Source organism: Lepisosteus platostomus, chromosome 14 (genome assembly GCF_059453375.1).
Source record: "Lepisosteus platostomus isolate fLepPlt1 chromosome 14, fLepPlt1.hap1, whole genome shotgun sequence".
NCBI classification, from domain to species: domain Eukaryota; kingdom Metazoa; phylum Chordata; class Actinopteri; order Semionotiformes; family Lepisosteidae; genus Lepisosteus; species Lepisosteus platostomus.
This window is the reverse complement of record NC_142624.1, coordinates 30,396,430-30,415,141: the sequence shown is the minus strand read 5'-3', so window position 1 is coordinate 30,415,141 and position 18,712 is coordinate 30,396,430. Positions and strand designations below refer to the sequence as shown.

The window sequence follows — 18,712 nt, the reverse complement described above, 5'->3', positions numbered from 1 at the left end:
TCTCAAGATAGGACAAGTAGTTCATGTACTTGGTGTTGTCTTTTTAAATGTATCATTACATTGTACCTGAAGACACGTGCTTTTGCACTTAGCTAAATTCTAATTTTGGTGCCTTGTGTGCTTCAAACATTCCTAATGGATTAGATACAGATCTTTTCCAGATATAGAAAACCAGGTGGATTTACAGTGTTTCTTCCAGTCAACACAAAATAGAACACAAAACGGTAGCCCCTGTGATCTAAATCAAACAAGTCCATAATAAGTCCTGAAATAGATCTTATTTGATGTTAATACAAGAATTATACAACATTTTATCACTACAATGCAGTCACATGCAATAGTTTTAAAATGAGCTGCTTTTAAGGTTCGCAGAAGGTTTTTAGTTGTTTAAAAATGTGATCACCAAAGAGCACAGCTTTATTAAAAGTCGTGGTGCTTTCACTGCACTCATATAATTTTAAATACTGACCACAAAGTGACTTTAAAATAATCTGCATATCTGCTTAATTGTATTTTTGGTATATGCATCAAATAAAACACAACCAAAAGTTAAGTTTATAATAACATAAAAAGACAATGACACATACAAAATGGAAGCATTTGCATCTGAAATAAATTGAACGTCTGGATTCCAGATGCTTTCAATTGGTAACAGCACATAAACTATTTCAGACAGAAATTCCTGTTATAGAGGCTCAAATGAACTGCCAGCAAAGTGGTGACTGTTTTGCATGAAATGTTGCATCAAATACTTTACAGCCATTTAACACCGCAAAGCATTCATTATGTTTACCTTATGCAGAGAAGCTGTGCTAGTAATAGTATTACTGCTATCAATCTATTACAGAAATGCTAAGTAACAGAACCATTGAAGATTTTACAGCTACCCCTTGAATGAGAAGCACCTGTTTCTTTATTTGTTTCCTGAATGTTATGCTACTAACTTTTTCTACTTTTGACACATTTTTATTCAACAGTTTAAAATCATGCAGATTACTCAATCTGCAGTTACACTTTTCTGTTTGACTTTTAAAGTGCTGTATGAACTGGAAGCCATTACCTTATTCTATTGTTTTTCTTACCTGAGCAACTTCTTCAAAATCATCATGTCTCTTCTGCAGTGCCCGTGCTCTGTGAAGAGATTTCCCAACTCCTGTGTGTTTGCTGAGAAAGGCTTCTCCATGATTCTCAATCCAGTCCATTACCTACAGCCAGATTATACACACCATGAGACGTTATTAAATATCAGAACAACAGCACAGATTATGGAATTGCTGAGTTCAACACATCATTTCCTATAAAGACAAGACAGAAGAACTAAATATCTTTAGTCACAGAGAAGACTACAAGACGAACTGATTCAAATATTAAAATCAAAGGCACTGACAAAATCAAAGCCCTTTGAATCCACAGTGAAACATGAAACAGAGGACACAGATAGAAACTAAGAGGAAGTTGTTTAAAAAAGAGGCACTTCTTAATGAAAAGGGATATGGGACAGAAAAAACAACTACCCAGCCATGTTGTTGAAGCTGATATCCTGGCTTATTTCAAGAATCAGTTAAATGAGATCCCTGGATCAGTTATCTACCAAAAAATCTCTCTCATTCAGTTTCAAACACTTTAATGGTCTCATGTTCTCCAACCATAGGACGGTTTCATGACATGACATATTTTAATGGCTGATGGTGTGGAATGTTGGATGATATCCCCCCCAAAAAACTGCTTTATGAATTAGCTCTATCTGTCAACCTGTGCTCTATAGACAAAGAGAGATCAAATATATGCAACTAATTTGTGGGGCAGAGCCCTTTGTGTTCCTTGTCAAGGCTTGTATTTCTTGTCTTGTCAGGAACATTCATGTGATAGGATAGTGCATTCTTTCAACCATACTTGCCAAGAGTCTGGAAATTGGCACTCATATACAGTAGCAGTTGCCCAATTCACTGGTATCATACTTTGAATGCTTTAACCATTTTCTAAACTGAGGAAAGTGATCCATCCATCATGAAAATGCTGCATATTATAACAAACTCCACAAAGTACCCCTATAAGACCTATAAGACAGCAACATTAACTGTACTTTTACTGTACTGCCCAATAACAGAAAAATGACACCATCTATTTTGTGTGGCAAACATTACGCTTCAAATGATTGCAAAAAGTGTGCAGTCTGTTCGTATAATGATGTGAATGTGCACATGGCAGGGGATTGTATATGGATAGTGCTTGTCTTATCCAAGGTCATAATTTTTTCAAAGAATTAGAGAAGACCACAGAGAAATTAAATGACATATGTTTTAGATAATGAAATAGGATTGCAGCAAAGCAATGACTGGAGTGTAATTAAAGCTTCTCGGGTTTTAACTGAAGGCAGATGATACACATGTACAGTGCCCTCCGACAGTATTGAGAGAGAAAACTTAAAACTGTTATTTTTAATAATAATTAATTATTCCTTACATTTATGTAGCGCTTTTCTGGACACTTCACTCAAAGCATTTTAGAGGTAATGGGGACTCCCCTCCACCACCAATGTGCACCCCCACCTGGATGATGTGACAGTAGTCGAAGTGCACCAGTATACTCCTCACACATCAGGTATCAGTGGAGAGGAGAACAGAGTGCTGAAGCCAATTCATGAACTGGGATTATTAGGTGGACTTAAACACCAGGACACAGGGGTAACACCCTTACTCTTTTCAAGAAACACCCTGGGATTTTCAATGACCATGGAGAGTCATGACCTCCGTTCTATGTCTCATCTGAAGGACGGCATTTTTACAGTATTGGGTCCCCATCACTACACTGGTGTATTAGGACCCACACTGACCGCAGGATGAGCACACCCTACTGGTCCCACTAACAGTAGCTTTCCCAGTAGCTTCCAGTAGCTTTCCCAGGAGCTCACCCATCCACGTATCGTCCAGGCTCAAACCTGGTTAACTTCAGTGGGCTGCCAGTTGTGAGTTACTGTAGCTGCTGGCTGTTTTTGCTTTATGGTCAAGCAATCTGCATTTGTGATCATGAGATTAGCATAAATAATACACATAATATTAATTTATTTTTTATGTTATTCCATGCATTCATTTAATCACACAAAAACATACTTTGTGTTCAACCCATTTATTTCAAGTAACCGGAAGTACTGGGACTCATATACAGTACTTCAGGCACATTTCAGAGCATAAAAGTCAGTAATTGATTGCATATACCTTTGAGGCAATAACTGCATGAACTCACCAAACACTGTAAATATTTTGGTTGTTTTGAAACTGCCACTTTGGGTTTTTAAGGTATTTTAATTTATTTTCTTCAGTTTTCTGAAATCTATGCTCAGTTTAATTTAAATCTGGAGATTGACTCGGCTGGTCTAAGATTTTCCTTTTATTTTTTGATGAACTCTTTGGTTGCACTGGATGTGTGCTTTGAGTCACTGACATGCTGCAGAATGAAGTGCTGTCCAATAAGTATGTAAGAATGTTCTTCTACATAAGCAGATAAATTTAGCCACATCATCAATACAGACAATACAGACAGTTGCAAAGGGTACCATACAAAATTGATTTTGAAGAGCCCCATATGCATGCAATTTCCAAAAAATATAATATAATGTATATTATATTGTACTTATTCATACTAATCACAAACACAACATGTTTGACTGTAAATCAGAAATAACAGTTTTGACTTTGCTGTCCCAATACATTTAGAAAGCACTGTACACAGATGATAAATAAGATACCAAAGTATACATTTCAGAAAATTAAATAATGATTAAAGGAACGCTAAATACATCAAGTTTGAAATCAATACTACCAAAGGCTAGAACACTGAAGAAAAAGGTAACTATAATGCAAGCAGACTTAATGTAGATCAAGTGGACTGAGTTCAAATTTAATTTCTCATACATTCAGACTGAAATAAATACAAATTACTAACTAGCATCCATCACCAGAATATGTAAATACAGTGCATTTAAATGGTAATCAGTGAATCAGGATTATTGCTGAAATGAAATCATTGGTTTAGCTTTTGTGTTTGCTTAAGGATAAACAATCAGGGTCAAATGAAATTCAAAACTGCCCTGTGGATTTCTTTGATCCATCTTACAAGCAGCATGAAACTACTGCATTCTTGTATAATGCTGCTTCCAAACATCACAGTGTAAAAAGATTATAATTAATTTGTTTTAGTTTGAGCCATGGAAACATCAATTATCTCATTTTCCTGTGTTGCCCCAAGTGCAGATTCCATCTCTGTATAGACTCTGAGTCAGGAAAACTTGAAAGAGACTGTGCAAAAGCTGATGTTCTGTGTGAATGAAACATGTTTTCTCATCTTAATTAGTGTTTCTATGAAAAGACAATTCTAAAACAGGCGTTTTTTACTTTAATTTTCCTAATTTGCACAGTCTTTGAGATAGCTGGATTTATTTCGCAGAGTGTACATCGCAATAACCCCCTGTTTTTGACAGAACGTGAAAAAATTGTGATTTAAATAATTTTTAATTTGAAGTTACTTTCATTCTGAATATAAAGTACAGTGAATATAAATGTTTAAGGCTTAGTTACATATCTGTGACAGCAAATAAGTGGATAAAGCTAGGTTACATATCTATGACATTACTAATACTCTCATATTGTACAGTATATTGTATTCCGTAGCACAGGAATTCCAAAAATGTTCCAATAAAATACACAAATAAAAGTGTTAAGAAAATGCATTCTACTGCTTAAACTATCTCAATTTGATCATTTCAAGTGGAAAGAGAAGTATAAATGAAGTCAAAATTGGATAAGTCTTGTAACCCTAACCCTAGTCTGGCCTCAAAGGCATGCTCATTTAAAAACCACTGTAGCAGGATTTTTCAGCTCAATGAAAAGTTGCTTCGAGAAGGTACATCATTGAAGAACATGAATGTGCATGAGCTTTTACGCATGGATTTGACTGTTTTAAGCTCATATTTTTTTATTTGAGTAACATTTTCAAATTTGACGAATATAGGGCTTCAGAGACAGATTGCACACAAGCTCAGTTTAAACCCCAGCTACTGTAGGGTTAGGGTTAGGATTTTCACAGCACTTAGACATTTTTTAACCTCATGGCGAGATTTGGGGACCCAAGTTAACTTTAGGAAGAGTGATACTTTTCTCCCATCTTCATTTTTATTTTTCAGTTACTTTCGGCTAATTAATGTATTAATTTAGTATATTTTTTTAATGTACTGTATGAGCACTGTTTGCTTGAGGTTAAAAAATACAGGGGATAGTAAGTACAGTATGTCCATAAATACAGTCGGAGACTTTAAGAATGCCTTTGTAAATCTGTTAATGGAAAAGTGTAATATCAATAGCAGCAGCACTGAAGGCACTGTTCAGAGTCATTGGCTTGAAGTCAAGCCTCATTTTAAGTCATAATCCATTGTTTTAGGTAGTTCCAGACCTGCTAAATGTAATTGGGAATCTGCCACTAAATGGATCTATGAGCTCTAATAAAGTATAAACATTATAATGATCAACCTGAGTATAAAGTATAACTCACTTTTATGCATATTATAAAAAGCAAAGAAAATAATTATTTATACTTGTATATATTAGCTCCAGGATATGCAATAAACAAAAGTTTTTCTTAAAAATATGTACACATAGGGTGATAGGGTACACAGTCTAATTCTTTCTGGCATTATGAGCACTGTAAATTGTTGTATTGCTAGATTAGTCATTTTACATTATAAAATAGAGTGGCGTTATAAATCAGTATTTACTGACCTTTAGGTCACACTGCAATCCAACCATCACTTACTGTAATTTCTGTAACATTTAATTGTTCATACTGTATATTACCTCAAATTGTAGAAATCCTTTATTTTAGTGATGGTAAATACAGTAACATTTCTAAGACTTACTATGTTTTTAAGACTTTTTTAAACATTCTTAAATCACAGCTATAAAGATTCCTTTAAACTCTAACGTGAGAAATGAAAGGAATGTTCCGGTAGTGATTTTCCTGGAAGCAATGACTGCTGCAGTGTACCAATGCTGTAGCTCCAGCTTCCCCTCTTTTTTCCTGTTCTCTTGTTTTTAATGTTCTCTTACTTTTAACACATTTTTGTATAGATGTCCTTTGATAGAGGGTGTAAAATAACGTCCCACACATGGCTCAGGAAGATTCCATTTTCTTTGGAAGCCACTTTATGGCTCAAAGATTTGAAATGAAAGAAATTTGCACTCCACATTATTTGCTTTGGAACTGTCACTTGTGCACTGCACTGATAACCGCAGTAATGAAATGGAAGGGCTTCAATCACGCATCAGCAGCGCCTTGCCAATGAGCCTACAACAAAGGCTAACGTTTGCTAATCTTGAAAGCTGGCTCCCATCCCTGCATCATTAGATAAAACTGAAAAAGTGTTTTGTGGTTACCTCACAAATGCCATCTCCATACGATCATATTACGTCTTTAACCACAGGCATCAGAAAGCTCCTACCTCCTATATAAAAATTATAAATATGTATAGCCTCTTAAAACAGCTATTTGCCCAGACAGAATGATGCACCGCTTGCTGAAGGAGACGTTTATGGAATTGTTTCTTTTCTCTCATTAGATTTATTCCGAGCAACAGAATTGATGTTGCAGAGTTTACTACAGCTGCCTCAGTGAATTACATCAATCACACATTTTTCATATGATTTAATTCTGCTTCCTATGCCGAATGCTTCAGTTTCTTTGTTGAAAATTGAAAATATAACAGTTTGAAACCGAATTACTCATTAACAGATCCGAAAAAAAAACTGTGCTCTTGATTGAGGTCAATGTATTATTAAAAAAAATAAAGAAATGCAAGCAGGTTGCTGATGTAGTGATGCTGCCTCGTTAAAAATGTGGCTGGAACAGGATGAAAGTTCATACAGAGCTGCTGATGTTGTTCGTCTGATTTACTAGAAACGCATTAAACATTTGCGCAGCTTATTGGTTCTTAACAAAATTTTACTTTTTTTGTTGTTAAACAAAAACCCGATGTTCAACAAACAGAATGAATAGAAAGTAACCTTTGAAAGATGGTAATTAGCCCCCAGAAGAGAAACAGTGAAGCTATTAATCCCCCTTATCTTTTTCAACAACATGTAATCTGTGTCCCCTAAATGAAATATCCTCTTTTATCAGTTCTTTCTGCACTGGCATTAGAGCCACTGAAATCAGAGACAGGTACAAGAATCCCTGGCACAGCCTTCATTACTGTTGAGTGTTTGCACACTTTGGCTTTTAGCAGTGAACATTCAATCAAGGCTTATGATGAAAACAGACACATTATTATGGTAAATTGCTAAAACAGTCTTCATTTCTAACTATAGCTCAATTTTTATAAGAAAGGAGGTATACATTCAAACCACAGACTCGACTTTCTTAATACACCGGGAAACAGTCCAATTCTTTCTGTCATTATGCATTCTCCACTCCTTAACTGCATTTCATTGAGTAAAGATACAATGAGTAATGACACCTTATTAAACAGAAAAACAAATAATTATGTTAGGTCCCAAGAAGCTGAGAGACTAAAAAGTACTGTCCGAGACAAAGACGGCTCTGTAAGACTAAATGACTTATATGGTCCCACTACTGCTGTCCAAGTAGTTTCTTAATAGAGATGATAGTCCTGATCACAAAATGCTCATTCACATTTTTATCCGAGGAGTTGTGTGAGCCTTTGTTTGCCAAAACAACATAATTTTGTATCATCCAACTATTCCGCATGGGGGTTTCTTGCATTTCTTCCTCATGATTTTTGTAAAGTAAATCAGTAAAACAGTTTTAGGAACAGGACAATGTTACTTTTGCTCTTTGCAAAGCATATGAAAATATACAGACAGAACATCTTCCTGAGACCACAATTCCATATTACTTTTCACACCTTTAAGTACGATTATGTGTGCTGTGAGGCTAAATGTCACATTAAAGTTTGGGTAACGATGTGATTTGGTAGTTCTGATAGGTTGCAAAAACTCTGATGGATTGCAGTCCTGTTTTTACCATTAGCCTACAAAGTATTTGTCTTTCCTTTAACAATAAAGAAAACCTGGGGAAAGAAAATCTTGTAAACCGTATATAAAACGACAGTGCTATCCACGATGAAAATAGCAAAGGTCAAAACAATCCAGAAATGTTCAAAGGTTTATTACCTAGACTCGCTAATAAAGAAATGCAATCTGTTTCTGGACAGATTTAATTGTGGAAAGTACAATATAAGAAGTTATAGGGATTGTGAAAACCCTAGCAACTGAAAATGTATCTTCACTTCTGAACTGGTTGTATAACATAGTCGCTACATTTATTAGACTACTACCAAGATTAAATAAAATCATCAACCTTCCTGACAACTGCTAATGCAAACCCACTATTTTACAGTGGCTATCCATTGGATAAATACAAAAAAAGATTCTGGAGATCACAAAGCTACCATTAAATGATATATGTGGTATATGTAACTGAAAAGTGAGGTGAGCACAGATTGGGCTAAATTTATCCCCAAAGCAAAATGAGTAATATATTAAGGGTGAGCTTTCAGATGAAAAAGGGTTTTGGACACCTGTTTCTAGTTGTACAACACAAGCTACAGCTCAGATAGAGATGCATGCCAGCCAGGGTTCCTCAGCTGGGAGTATCCTTTTAATTCACGTTCAGAATTTTATTAAACGCAAGGGAATTGTGTGTTTCTCTGTAACTGCATAATAATAATGAATGGGAAGGTTTGACTCTAATATCAGGTGGATGACTCAGGTGGATGCTGCACATTGGTGGTGGTGGAGGGGAGTCCCCATTACCTGTAAAGCGCTTTGAGTGGAGTGTCCAGAAAAGCGCTATATAAGTGTAAGCAATTATTATTATTATTATTATTATTATTATTATTATTATTATTATTATTATTATTATTATATGTCAGTAAGTTTATCTACTGGTCAGAATTAAGGAGGAGGGAATGGCTTGAATGGGATATTACTGAAGGAAAGGGAGAAAGGTGTTATCTACAGTATGAGAAATAGCTTCCATGATTCAAAAACCCCTAGCCCAGACCACTAGGATATCAAAAAGTACATTAAATATGCTACAGAAAAAGGTTCATGAGGATTTGTGTGTTGCAATTGTCTGTCAAGATGACCTTTTCTGACTTATCCATCTATCCATTTGCTAACCACTTCTTCCAATTCCGGGTCCCGGGGGAGGTGGCACCTATCCCGGGAAGCAACGGGCACAAGGCAGGGTAGCCCCTGGACAGGACACCAGGCCATCGCAGGGCAGGCAGACATAAACCCAGACATGTACAAACTCACACCAGTGCCAAATTTCCCAGAAGCCAATTAACCCACCAGTATGTTTTTTGGACTGTGGGAGGAAACCCACCCGAACACAGTGAGAAAAAAAAACTTCACCCAAACAGCACCCCAGGTCTGGAATTGAACCCAATGCACCAGTGCTATGAGGCACCAATGCTAACCACAGTAACACCATATCACTTTTTCTGAGTAAATAACTCAGAGTAAATAACTAAAAAAAACTTCCATCTCCATCCTTGCCATGAAGATACTGTATACAGTAATTTCACTACCAAGCTCCTAAAATTGCTCATAGAGTTTTAGAATTTTGTATTTTCTAAAAGAGAACATGCATACTGTATAAACACCTTCTACCACAAACATTACAGTATGAGATGTACTTTAGGTAGCAATTCAGTAGCTTCCTGCAAACTGAATTGCACTTTATGATGGTGTTTTTTTCTCTTGAGACACTCCTGAAATGACACATCAGACAGGTATGCTGTTGCTTTCTGAGAGGTCATTTGGAAAATACACTTATAATAGGGCAGTGTGTGTGTTGTAAATATATGTTTCCAATTTATTTATTAAATTAATAATTAATCACCTGAGGCGAAATACAAATTAACAGTGAACTTGATCACATTTAGTAATGACCAGCTGTTGCTTTTTTTACTCCTTTAATAAATTGAAACTTGGCATACACAACTGGCAAACCTTTAAGTGGAATTAAACCTGACCTAAGTGTCGGAGCATGTTGCTGATAAAACCACTTGACTTTTGAGTGAGATCCGGCTTATATTTAACTGTAGGGTTCATGCAAGGGTTATTATCCCTATTCTTGGCAAAATGTCAAAGAAGGAATGAGAGAATCCTAGATGCATTGTTATTTTGCATTCTTCAAGAGTTTTAATAAAAGGTACTTATTAAATAGTTTATATGTTTGATTCTGTGTGTATATATGATTGATTATCAATAAATCAACAACCAATAATAACTGGCAGTTTGGTCATAAAATATCAAACAGTATTTACAAGCAAAATTTATTTCTCAGTAAACAGGTACCATACTAAATATATTGTCCTTTACTTCACACTAAACAAGCTGATGTAATGTGTGCTGTCTAGAACAGTGTTTCTTCAATAATGTAGTTTATATATATCAATATAGCGCCTTATATCCCATATAATAGCCATATGGTAATATAATGTAGGCAATAAGATTGTCACAGATGTCAGAAGGACGCACCGTGGAATGGCAGGAGAGCGTAAGAGACCCTATGCGTAGCGGCGAGACAGGGGTTAGCCCGGGCTCAGCTGTTCAGGAAATGCCGTATAGAAACCTATGCCCTCAGGTAGCAGACGTGGGGTGACCTGGTGCTAGGCGGGTCTCAGGACAGCCGAACGTCAATGCTGAGCCCGGGCTAACCCCCGTCTCGCCGCTACGCATAGGGTCTTTTCGCTCTCCTGCCATTCCGCGGTTTGTCCTTTTCCGACATCCGTGACAAAGATATTGCCTACATCAATTAGAAGGCAGGGTGCCTTGGCTAACTGGTGACATTTTTAACACAGAACTCCTAGTGATTCCTTCAAGACAGACCAACGACTTAAGGACTTGCAAGTCAATAAGTGCATAGACAACACAGAAGCATTATAATAAGGAGTGTGCTGAACCACACTGGAAGTGCACACTTCGGGTCAAAATCAATGCTGTTACTAGCAATTATTTTTGGCGAAACACTTGAATCAGAGTTTTCACCTTCTTTACTTATTAACTTGTCCCTCTAAACAGAACAAAAAGACTCAAGAGGAAATATTATCAAAGACAACTGCTGCTCAGAATATTACACAGACCTCTCTGTTTTTACTCTCTGTGTCAAAAACACAGACCTCTCCTTTTACTAAATCCCTGTAACAATAATAAGTGGTGCAGAAAGCAAACTGACTTTATCTTCACTGCCATACTGTGGTTTTTACCTGTTGGACATCCTGTTGGAAAACACAGAGCTGCAGTCGCTGATGCAGGCGAACCTTACGATGCTGCCAGATGCTCTCCAGCCTTCGCTGATGGTGCAGTACCTCGTGTACCACATCTAAGACACAATGTACAGCTTTGGAGTAATTGGCTGTTGCAGTGAGTGACTCTGAATTTCCAGGACTTAAAGGCCGCTGCAGAACATCCAACAGTGCTTTCCCATCCTGGCTCACCTACAGTCAGGTGCAGAAACACAACAGCATATTCAGTAGCCTGCACATTGTTTCATTTCATACTCAAACAGTAAGGTCTCAATTGACATTTTTAATATAAAAACTATCCTGCAGGTAGTGAGCTAATAATGTATGGATCCATAGTCTAATATCTTTGATTGATCCAAAATGAAACGTCTGCTTCACATTGATTATTTGAGTAAACTATACATTCTTATCCAGGTTTATGACGAATTCAGCCTACAAAGTCAATATTAATGTAGCAAATAGATACTTTGTTTTTTGCTTTTTTATAAGTGACATAACTAACACAAACACTGCTGTCCATCTCATCTCTGTTTGCTTTATAAATGGCCTGGAGCAAAGATTGTATTTACTGAAAAACGAAATGGAAAAAACAGCACTTAGTAATTCAGAAATTAGAAAAAGTTACTTATGCAAAATAAAACAAAATAGAAACAATAACTGTAATAAAACAGTCATTACTTAAATACCACACAGGATATTAAAGATCAAACTTTAAATCTGCACAACATACAGTAGGTTATACAGTATATTAGAATGCACACCCTTACAGTTTACTGTGGGAATCTGAGAATGTATAGTGGGCATGCATATTAATAAGGTCTTTGTCCAATCAGAATGCTACAGAAAACAGAACTCCTACGATTTTGATTATGTATTATGTTTATTATTTTTAGCTTATACAGTACATGTGTAGAGTATAAAACAGCCACTGTACTGCCTCAGATGTTTTGATTCTTAAGATCACTGCTGCCGTCAAAACGCAGAGACATGAAATAAAGTGGGATTTTAGTTTAGTTTTAGTGGGATTTAGATTTTTTTATTTTTCAAGGATTCATTTAGAAAAGCAAAGATGGCAAATGCAAAGTCAAGGCTGTCATAGAAGAGGGCAGCAATGGGACAGTGGATTTTTTTTCACCAATTTTAAAGACCCGAGCATTTGCCTAGTTTTCCACCACAGCGAAGCCTTCACGATTTTACATGTGAGAACTTTAAGGATTTAAAGGGCATTTTGAAAGCTCAAAACCTGCCTAAGCTTTGGCTAAAGACAAGCCTGACACAGAGGTGTCTTTTCATATTAACCATCTGGTGGTGAAAAAAAGAAATCATTCATCCATGGCAAAGTTATTAAGGAGACAATGACAGTTGCTGTCAACACATTAAAAGTTTAAGTTTAAAACTTCAAAGACTTCAAAAACAAAGATGATAACTATCAAGAACATGCCATTTGGAGCTTGAACAGCAGGCAGAAGGGAAAAGGATGTCTTAGCAAATACACCACGACTTATTATATTGTGAATGTTCTCCACTGCAGTTCAGTGAATCAGTGAGCATGACCGATATGGCCTTACATATTAGCAGATATTACTATTTTTGTCTAAAAAGACTTCAAGGATTCAACAGCAAAGGATGTATAATTTTTCATTATTTTGGCTCTTTAAAAGCAAACAAGAGGTGAAGTGATTTCTACAAGAAATTTAATCCTGAATTGCTCCCCACTCTCTGTTTTCCACCAACAGGCACTTGTAAGTAAGGTTACTGACTTTTCTCAGTAAAAAAAGCCGTTCCCAAGATCATCAACTCAATTGATGCAAGAGCTCTACAACACTCAATGCAAGTTCACTCAGTTCTTCACTTCATGAGCTTGATGCTACCTACTGTATGGTTAGCTAATCCTTCATCCAGACGTGAGGTGGTAAAAGTGCTCCAGAGATTTAGATCTGATGCTGAAAAATATGCTTTTCTTTTAAATCCAATTAAATGATCAAGCAAGACTCTTCATTTCATAAGAAACAGAATCCTTTACCTCCGCATAGGCCTGGGTAACTTGCTCGTACAGTGACTGGTGATGGTGGATGGCAAGCTCCAGGTCTTGCATTTCCGATGGCAGGCCGCCCTCACTGCACATTTTACACCAAGCATCAACGCCCGACAGAAACTGGAATCAGTCCAGAAACACATTTCGACAAAGACATATCACAAAGGAGAATGGGGTACAATGGCAAGGTCAGATGTACATTCGTTGCACAGTGCTGTTCTACTTAATGACTGGTGAAGTAAACAGGAATCAGCAGCTAAGTGCCTGCTGACAGTGAGCAGTATTTTTTGTTTAAAACCTACAAGATTCACCATATTTATGCTTTGCTTTAAGAACATCAGACATCAAATACCAGTTTAAAAAGGTTTTTCTCTACGAACACTTTAGTGCAATACAGGTATATAGTGTACATAACATTAAGTATAGCTCAAAATGGTAATTTTGGACTGTAATACACATCTTAAAACATTTAAGCACACTGTACACAGGGACTATGGAGAAATTGATTCAGGATGCTTGAAGTTTTTCTTTGGCCTATCCTGCTTGGCTAGAGGGGTGAGGATGGTCAGATGGACAAAGTGGTCTAGCACACCTATGTGGGATGAGAAAAGGGGTAAAGGAAAGTCAAATGTCTCTATATTATATAAAGAAAGGAGCCGGCCATGGGTACAATCAGGAGCTTGTCCCTCTCTCAAACATTCATAGTGGACTCAAATTTGTGAATATTCATCAACTCAAAACATGCAGGGGTAATCAAGTCTTTTGGTTTGTATGTTACCTGAAGGCCAAACCTCATAAAAGGTGCAGGATTCTCATTAAAATGAAAAACATTATGATAAAAATCCTAAAACTCCAAACAACAACACTAACATAGAAAATATTTTTGCCAGCATTTACCTCCAACTGATGTTCAGAAAACTGTGAACAGCACAGTGCTCAGCTGAAAATCTTGGCAAAAGCTGTCAGCAGACACTGATACCGTTCCCTTTTTTGTGCACTTGAACTATTTTCTACAGAATCAATTCAAATTAAACATCATGATAAATATAGCGCACTTATTCTACAGTCATAGACATATTCGTACTGTTCTTACTGATGATACCAGCTCTGACCTGTTCAGACTTCTGATGAAACACTGCAGACATTGCCAGGATGGTGCTACGCTCATCCAGGGCAGCAGCGAAGCTTTTCCACTCTTGATCCAGCTGGGCCGAGATCTGTTTGATTTGCTGGGAGGCGTAGTGGCCAGCTTCTGACAGTCTGGATGCCACAGACATTATCCGATTGATGTTGACGTATGCATTCTGATGAGGGAGGACAGGGAACATATCTGTGATAAAACATCTACTTGCAAGCTGACAAGAGGAATAGGAATGAAGCACGGGGAAATAAGTCTGCTGAACATATTAAAAACCGAACATTGTATTAGCTGAATTTGGGTAGAAATCATCAAACATACAGTATGTGCATCTTTGTTGATACCCTCACTAAAAACATTATCATGTGCTGTACTGCCATCTGGCTTTTATCTGTATATTTCTATCTGTTCAGTTTATGAAACTCTTTAAAATAATACCTCTCTTAAAAGGTTATGAGTGTATGTCTGGTACAGTATACTGTATGTGTCACAATGATTATATTATTTACATCAGATAGTTTAGTTTATCCATACAGATTGTGTAAATTGAACATTATATATTTGTATTGTAGGAACAAGAATGCACCAATCTGTTCTTGTTAACAAACTGGTTTAACTGGTTTATTTTAAAACACTGACTTTCAGTCACTTTAGGGACAGTGATGTGTTGTTGAAAAAGAACATTTAAAAAAAAGTTTGAAAAAATATTTTTAAGCATGAAAGAATTTTACTTAAAAAGAAACCAATGAATGAAGAATCAATAAATATAATAATACTTCAAAAATAATCTAACAGATCTTTGTCATTGATGTAATAAGAGGTTTGACAAGGAATGAACAACATCAGTCTTTATCAATTACCTTGTTGTTTTCATAGTTTCCAAAGTATTCATGTCTATATGGGAGTTTTGGAGTAACACTGAATTGTTCACACAATCAATAATTCACCAGCAGATGAAGAGACAATGTCTTTAAAACCCCAAATTTGTTTCCAGCAAAATATTTTCTAAGGGAAAAAAAACTTCTTACCATTGAGTTCATAGCAAAGTGATTGTGCTGTGTCTGTAAATCCACTGCATGTTGATAACTGACCCCAATCTCTGTGTGGCTCTGTAGAAACAGCTCCTTGTTGTGACTGATCCAGTCAAACATCTAAATTAAGAAATTCATAAGTACAAAAGAAATCTTAATTTCACAGTGCCTGAAAACCGTCAAATGACTCAAGTCGCTGTGCCATTTCACTGGCTTTCAAGTTACAAATATTTATACCAGAAATGGTTTGTCATGAGTTTTTCAACTTGATTTTAATTGTATTTACCAAAATGTAAGCACATTCATAAGGAAAAAATGTGGTGAACTCTAGCAAATTCAAACTCAACATGACAAAACATGTAGTCATCCATCTACCCAGTTGCAACAAAAAAAAAACTACACTTTAAAAAGTGGGAAAATAAACCATTAATGGTTTAAAGAAAAAAAAAATTAGTCAGGACAAGACAGAACTTCAACATTTCACATAAAACAAAGTGATCAGTGACTGTCAAATTAAAGTACATACAGTATAGAAGTGGAGAGTCAATAATGTTTAATTGTAAATTACAATTACAATTTTCACAAACATTACAAACTGTAATATATACCAATGAAATTGCCTAAAAGTGGCTTTCATTTAAAGTGATTTAATTAATTTAATTAAGTTCATTCCATTAAGAAGTAATAAATAAGAAGCATGCTTCTACCAATGTCAGTTCCTTAACAAAAATTGCCATGGGAAAAAAAACACAAAAATCAATCTTTCTGCTACTGTATTTCTCTCTGGTATGCCTCCTTTTTCCAATTTCTATTAATTTTTAAAAATCATGCATTTTTGGTGCTTCTGACTGCTTAATGGGTTTGTGTGTGTCTTTGCAGAAAAGTACTGTAAACTGTAAAATGCATGTCTTATGATTTCCTTATATGCGTAACAAGCTTTGCTGTTCACAAATTACTGCTTCTACTTCAGAACGAGTTAGTAAAAATCAGGAGTAAGCAGGACATAACGTCCAAGTTATGCCCTTAAAGAAATTAATCAGTGAACCCACTATTTCCCAGATACAGTATCACAGGGCTTTAAAAAATAACTTTTTTCACAACATTTTGAGAAGTATGCTATAAAAATGTAAATTGTAAAGGAGCAGTAAAGAAAAAGCTGAAAATCAATCATGCACTTTGATAGCAAAAACAATGGCCTTCCATTGATGTTTAAAAACATAAAGACGGCATATGGCACCATAAGAATTAACAACTTGTAAGATCAGAAACAAACATGGCTCTGTCCTAAATCAGCACTGCCTCACAAGGGAAATTAAAAGCTAACTTTGCCCATTCTAAGAACAGGCACCATGGGGGCAGACACTAATTAGGGAAGTATCTGCACTTATCCTAATTAGGTCTTGAACATATAATTTGGGAGCTATTGTCCTACTAGGCTGTCATTCTGGGACATACACTATAAAGGCAAAAAAGAACAGGCTCATGGTGAGTTATATAATGGTAGTTCTATTATTCTATAATAGAAGCACAGGTACAGTATGCATTGTAACTCATTAATTTCACATGTAACCTATTTTATTTCTGTTTATGCTGCGACCAATGTTTTTTTTTTAACTTGAATTTAAATGGAGTTCCTAACAGAAAGAGAAGAAGGGGTTCAGGAGGAGGACAAGTTTCTATTGATCACTGGCCCCAGGGTATAAATATGGGACTCTAAACTAGCATATGTTGCACTAACACCCCACTGCCATCCCCAGCTCCACCCCCAGAGTAATAACCTCCTGCATGATCAGGGGGGTTCCGCCTTCCTCACACATATGGCCAAGCAGTACAGGGGTCTCTCAAACCCAGGAGACTGAAGGAAAAATATCAATATTCAGCGCAGTCACATTGTTGCTGAACCGACTTTTGATCAAAATAATTTTGCTAGTCTGAGGGATTATAAGTGCTAGATAAATATTTGGATTCACTAGGTCAATTAAGTAGCTGCACTTCATTTGTGGATGAATTGCATCCTCTTTTATACGTATAGCACATGAAATGTGGGAGTAATGATTATGGGATACAATTATTACTACACTATCTTGATAAAAATTTATGTCACTTGCAAAATTAATTTATCCAGAGTAACTTAAGAAAGACAAAAGGATGGAGTACTGTTACATACAGAGTAAACTAGGGTAATTGAAAACGGGACCCTTTCCTGTATTTTTTTATACTATATGACAGTATAGTATAAATATAGAAAGAACAGAGCAGACTAAGGTTAAGTAAATTGCACAGGGTAAGAAAAAGAAGTGATTTACTTAGAAGCTGGAAAATAGATTTGAACGTTCTTTTGTCCAGGCAGCAGCCTTTTCTTTAAGTGTTAACCTTTGCTTTGAAACTTCCAAAGACCAACATATCCTCAACTTTCAAAACAGCTTTCACCCTACAACTTGCAGCCCTGAACTGCTAAAATAAATCATCTGATATTTCAAACTTCTGTGGGTTGACATATGTACAATATCCTACTGTAGCTTGGGCTTTCCCATTACATCTGAAGGTATGTGGTTTTATTTTTCCTACACTATTTTCAAATTGCTTGGAAAGTGTTTGCAGACAGAGAAGGCTTAAATTGCCTCTATACCATATGAACACTTTTACATCTGGAAAGCACACGAAGTGCTTTAAAAATATTTATGAAGATGAAAGACTGTACTATACATTGCTTGCAACTACTTAAATTTACAAATGCTTGTTGCTTTATGGAAAGTTACATATCATAAGTTGCTGTGTTTTGCTTTTATCCTCCATATCCAGTTTTTAAACTGGTTCCAGATGAAGAATTGTTTAGGTTTCTTGATGTCATGTTTCTGAGTCACAAATTTATAAAACCTTTACAGAATTCTTATTCTCGAGCACAATATTAATACAGTATATTACATTTGTAACATGTACTGTATTTGAAGATATCCGTGCGATACAAAGCCTCTAAAAGACAATAATAATCTTTTAAAATATGAAACATTATAACACCTCCCAGTATACATACACCAGGAATGCAAACAATTCTGATTGGTGCTATTGTACTGCATGTAACCTGCAAATACCCTGTTAACATCTCACAAACATTGAATTTGGTCATTTCTAATTGCTATTTGAATTCCCCTGCACAGATAGACACATGCCATAAGTGACAA

At 36.1% G+C, this 18,712-nt stretch overlaps 1 protein-coding gene across 3 annotated transcripts in view; it reads right to left on the bottom strand.

The window, feature by feature from the left end:
- Window positions 1–18,712, bottom strand: part of kalrna (kalirin RhoGEF kinase a) — a 215,467-nt gene that overhangs the window by 117,275 nt on the left and 79,480 nt on the right. For all 3 annotated transcript variants that reach the window (XM_088605585.1, XM_088605583.1, XM_088605584.1), the window contains exons 6-10: window positions 15,528–15,650; window positions 14,474–14,665; window positions 13,350–13,481; window positions 11,288–11,518; window positions 1,083–1,205 (exon numbers count right to left, since the gene is read on the bottom strand). In XM_088605585.1, coding sequence (XP_088461711.1) covers window positions 1,083–1,205; window positions 11,288–11,518; window positions 13,350–13,481; window positions 14,474–14,665; window positions 15,528–15,650 — 801 coding nt within the window. The remainder of the gene's footprint in view (window positions 1–1,082; window positions 1,206–11,287; window positions 11,519–13,349; window positions 13,482–14,473; window positions 14,666–15,527; window positions 15,651–18,712) is intronic.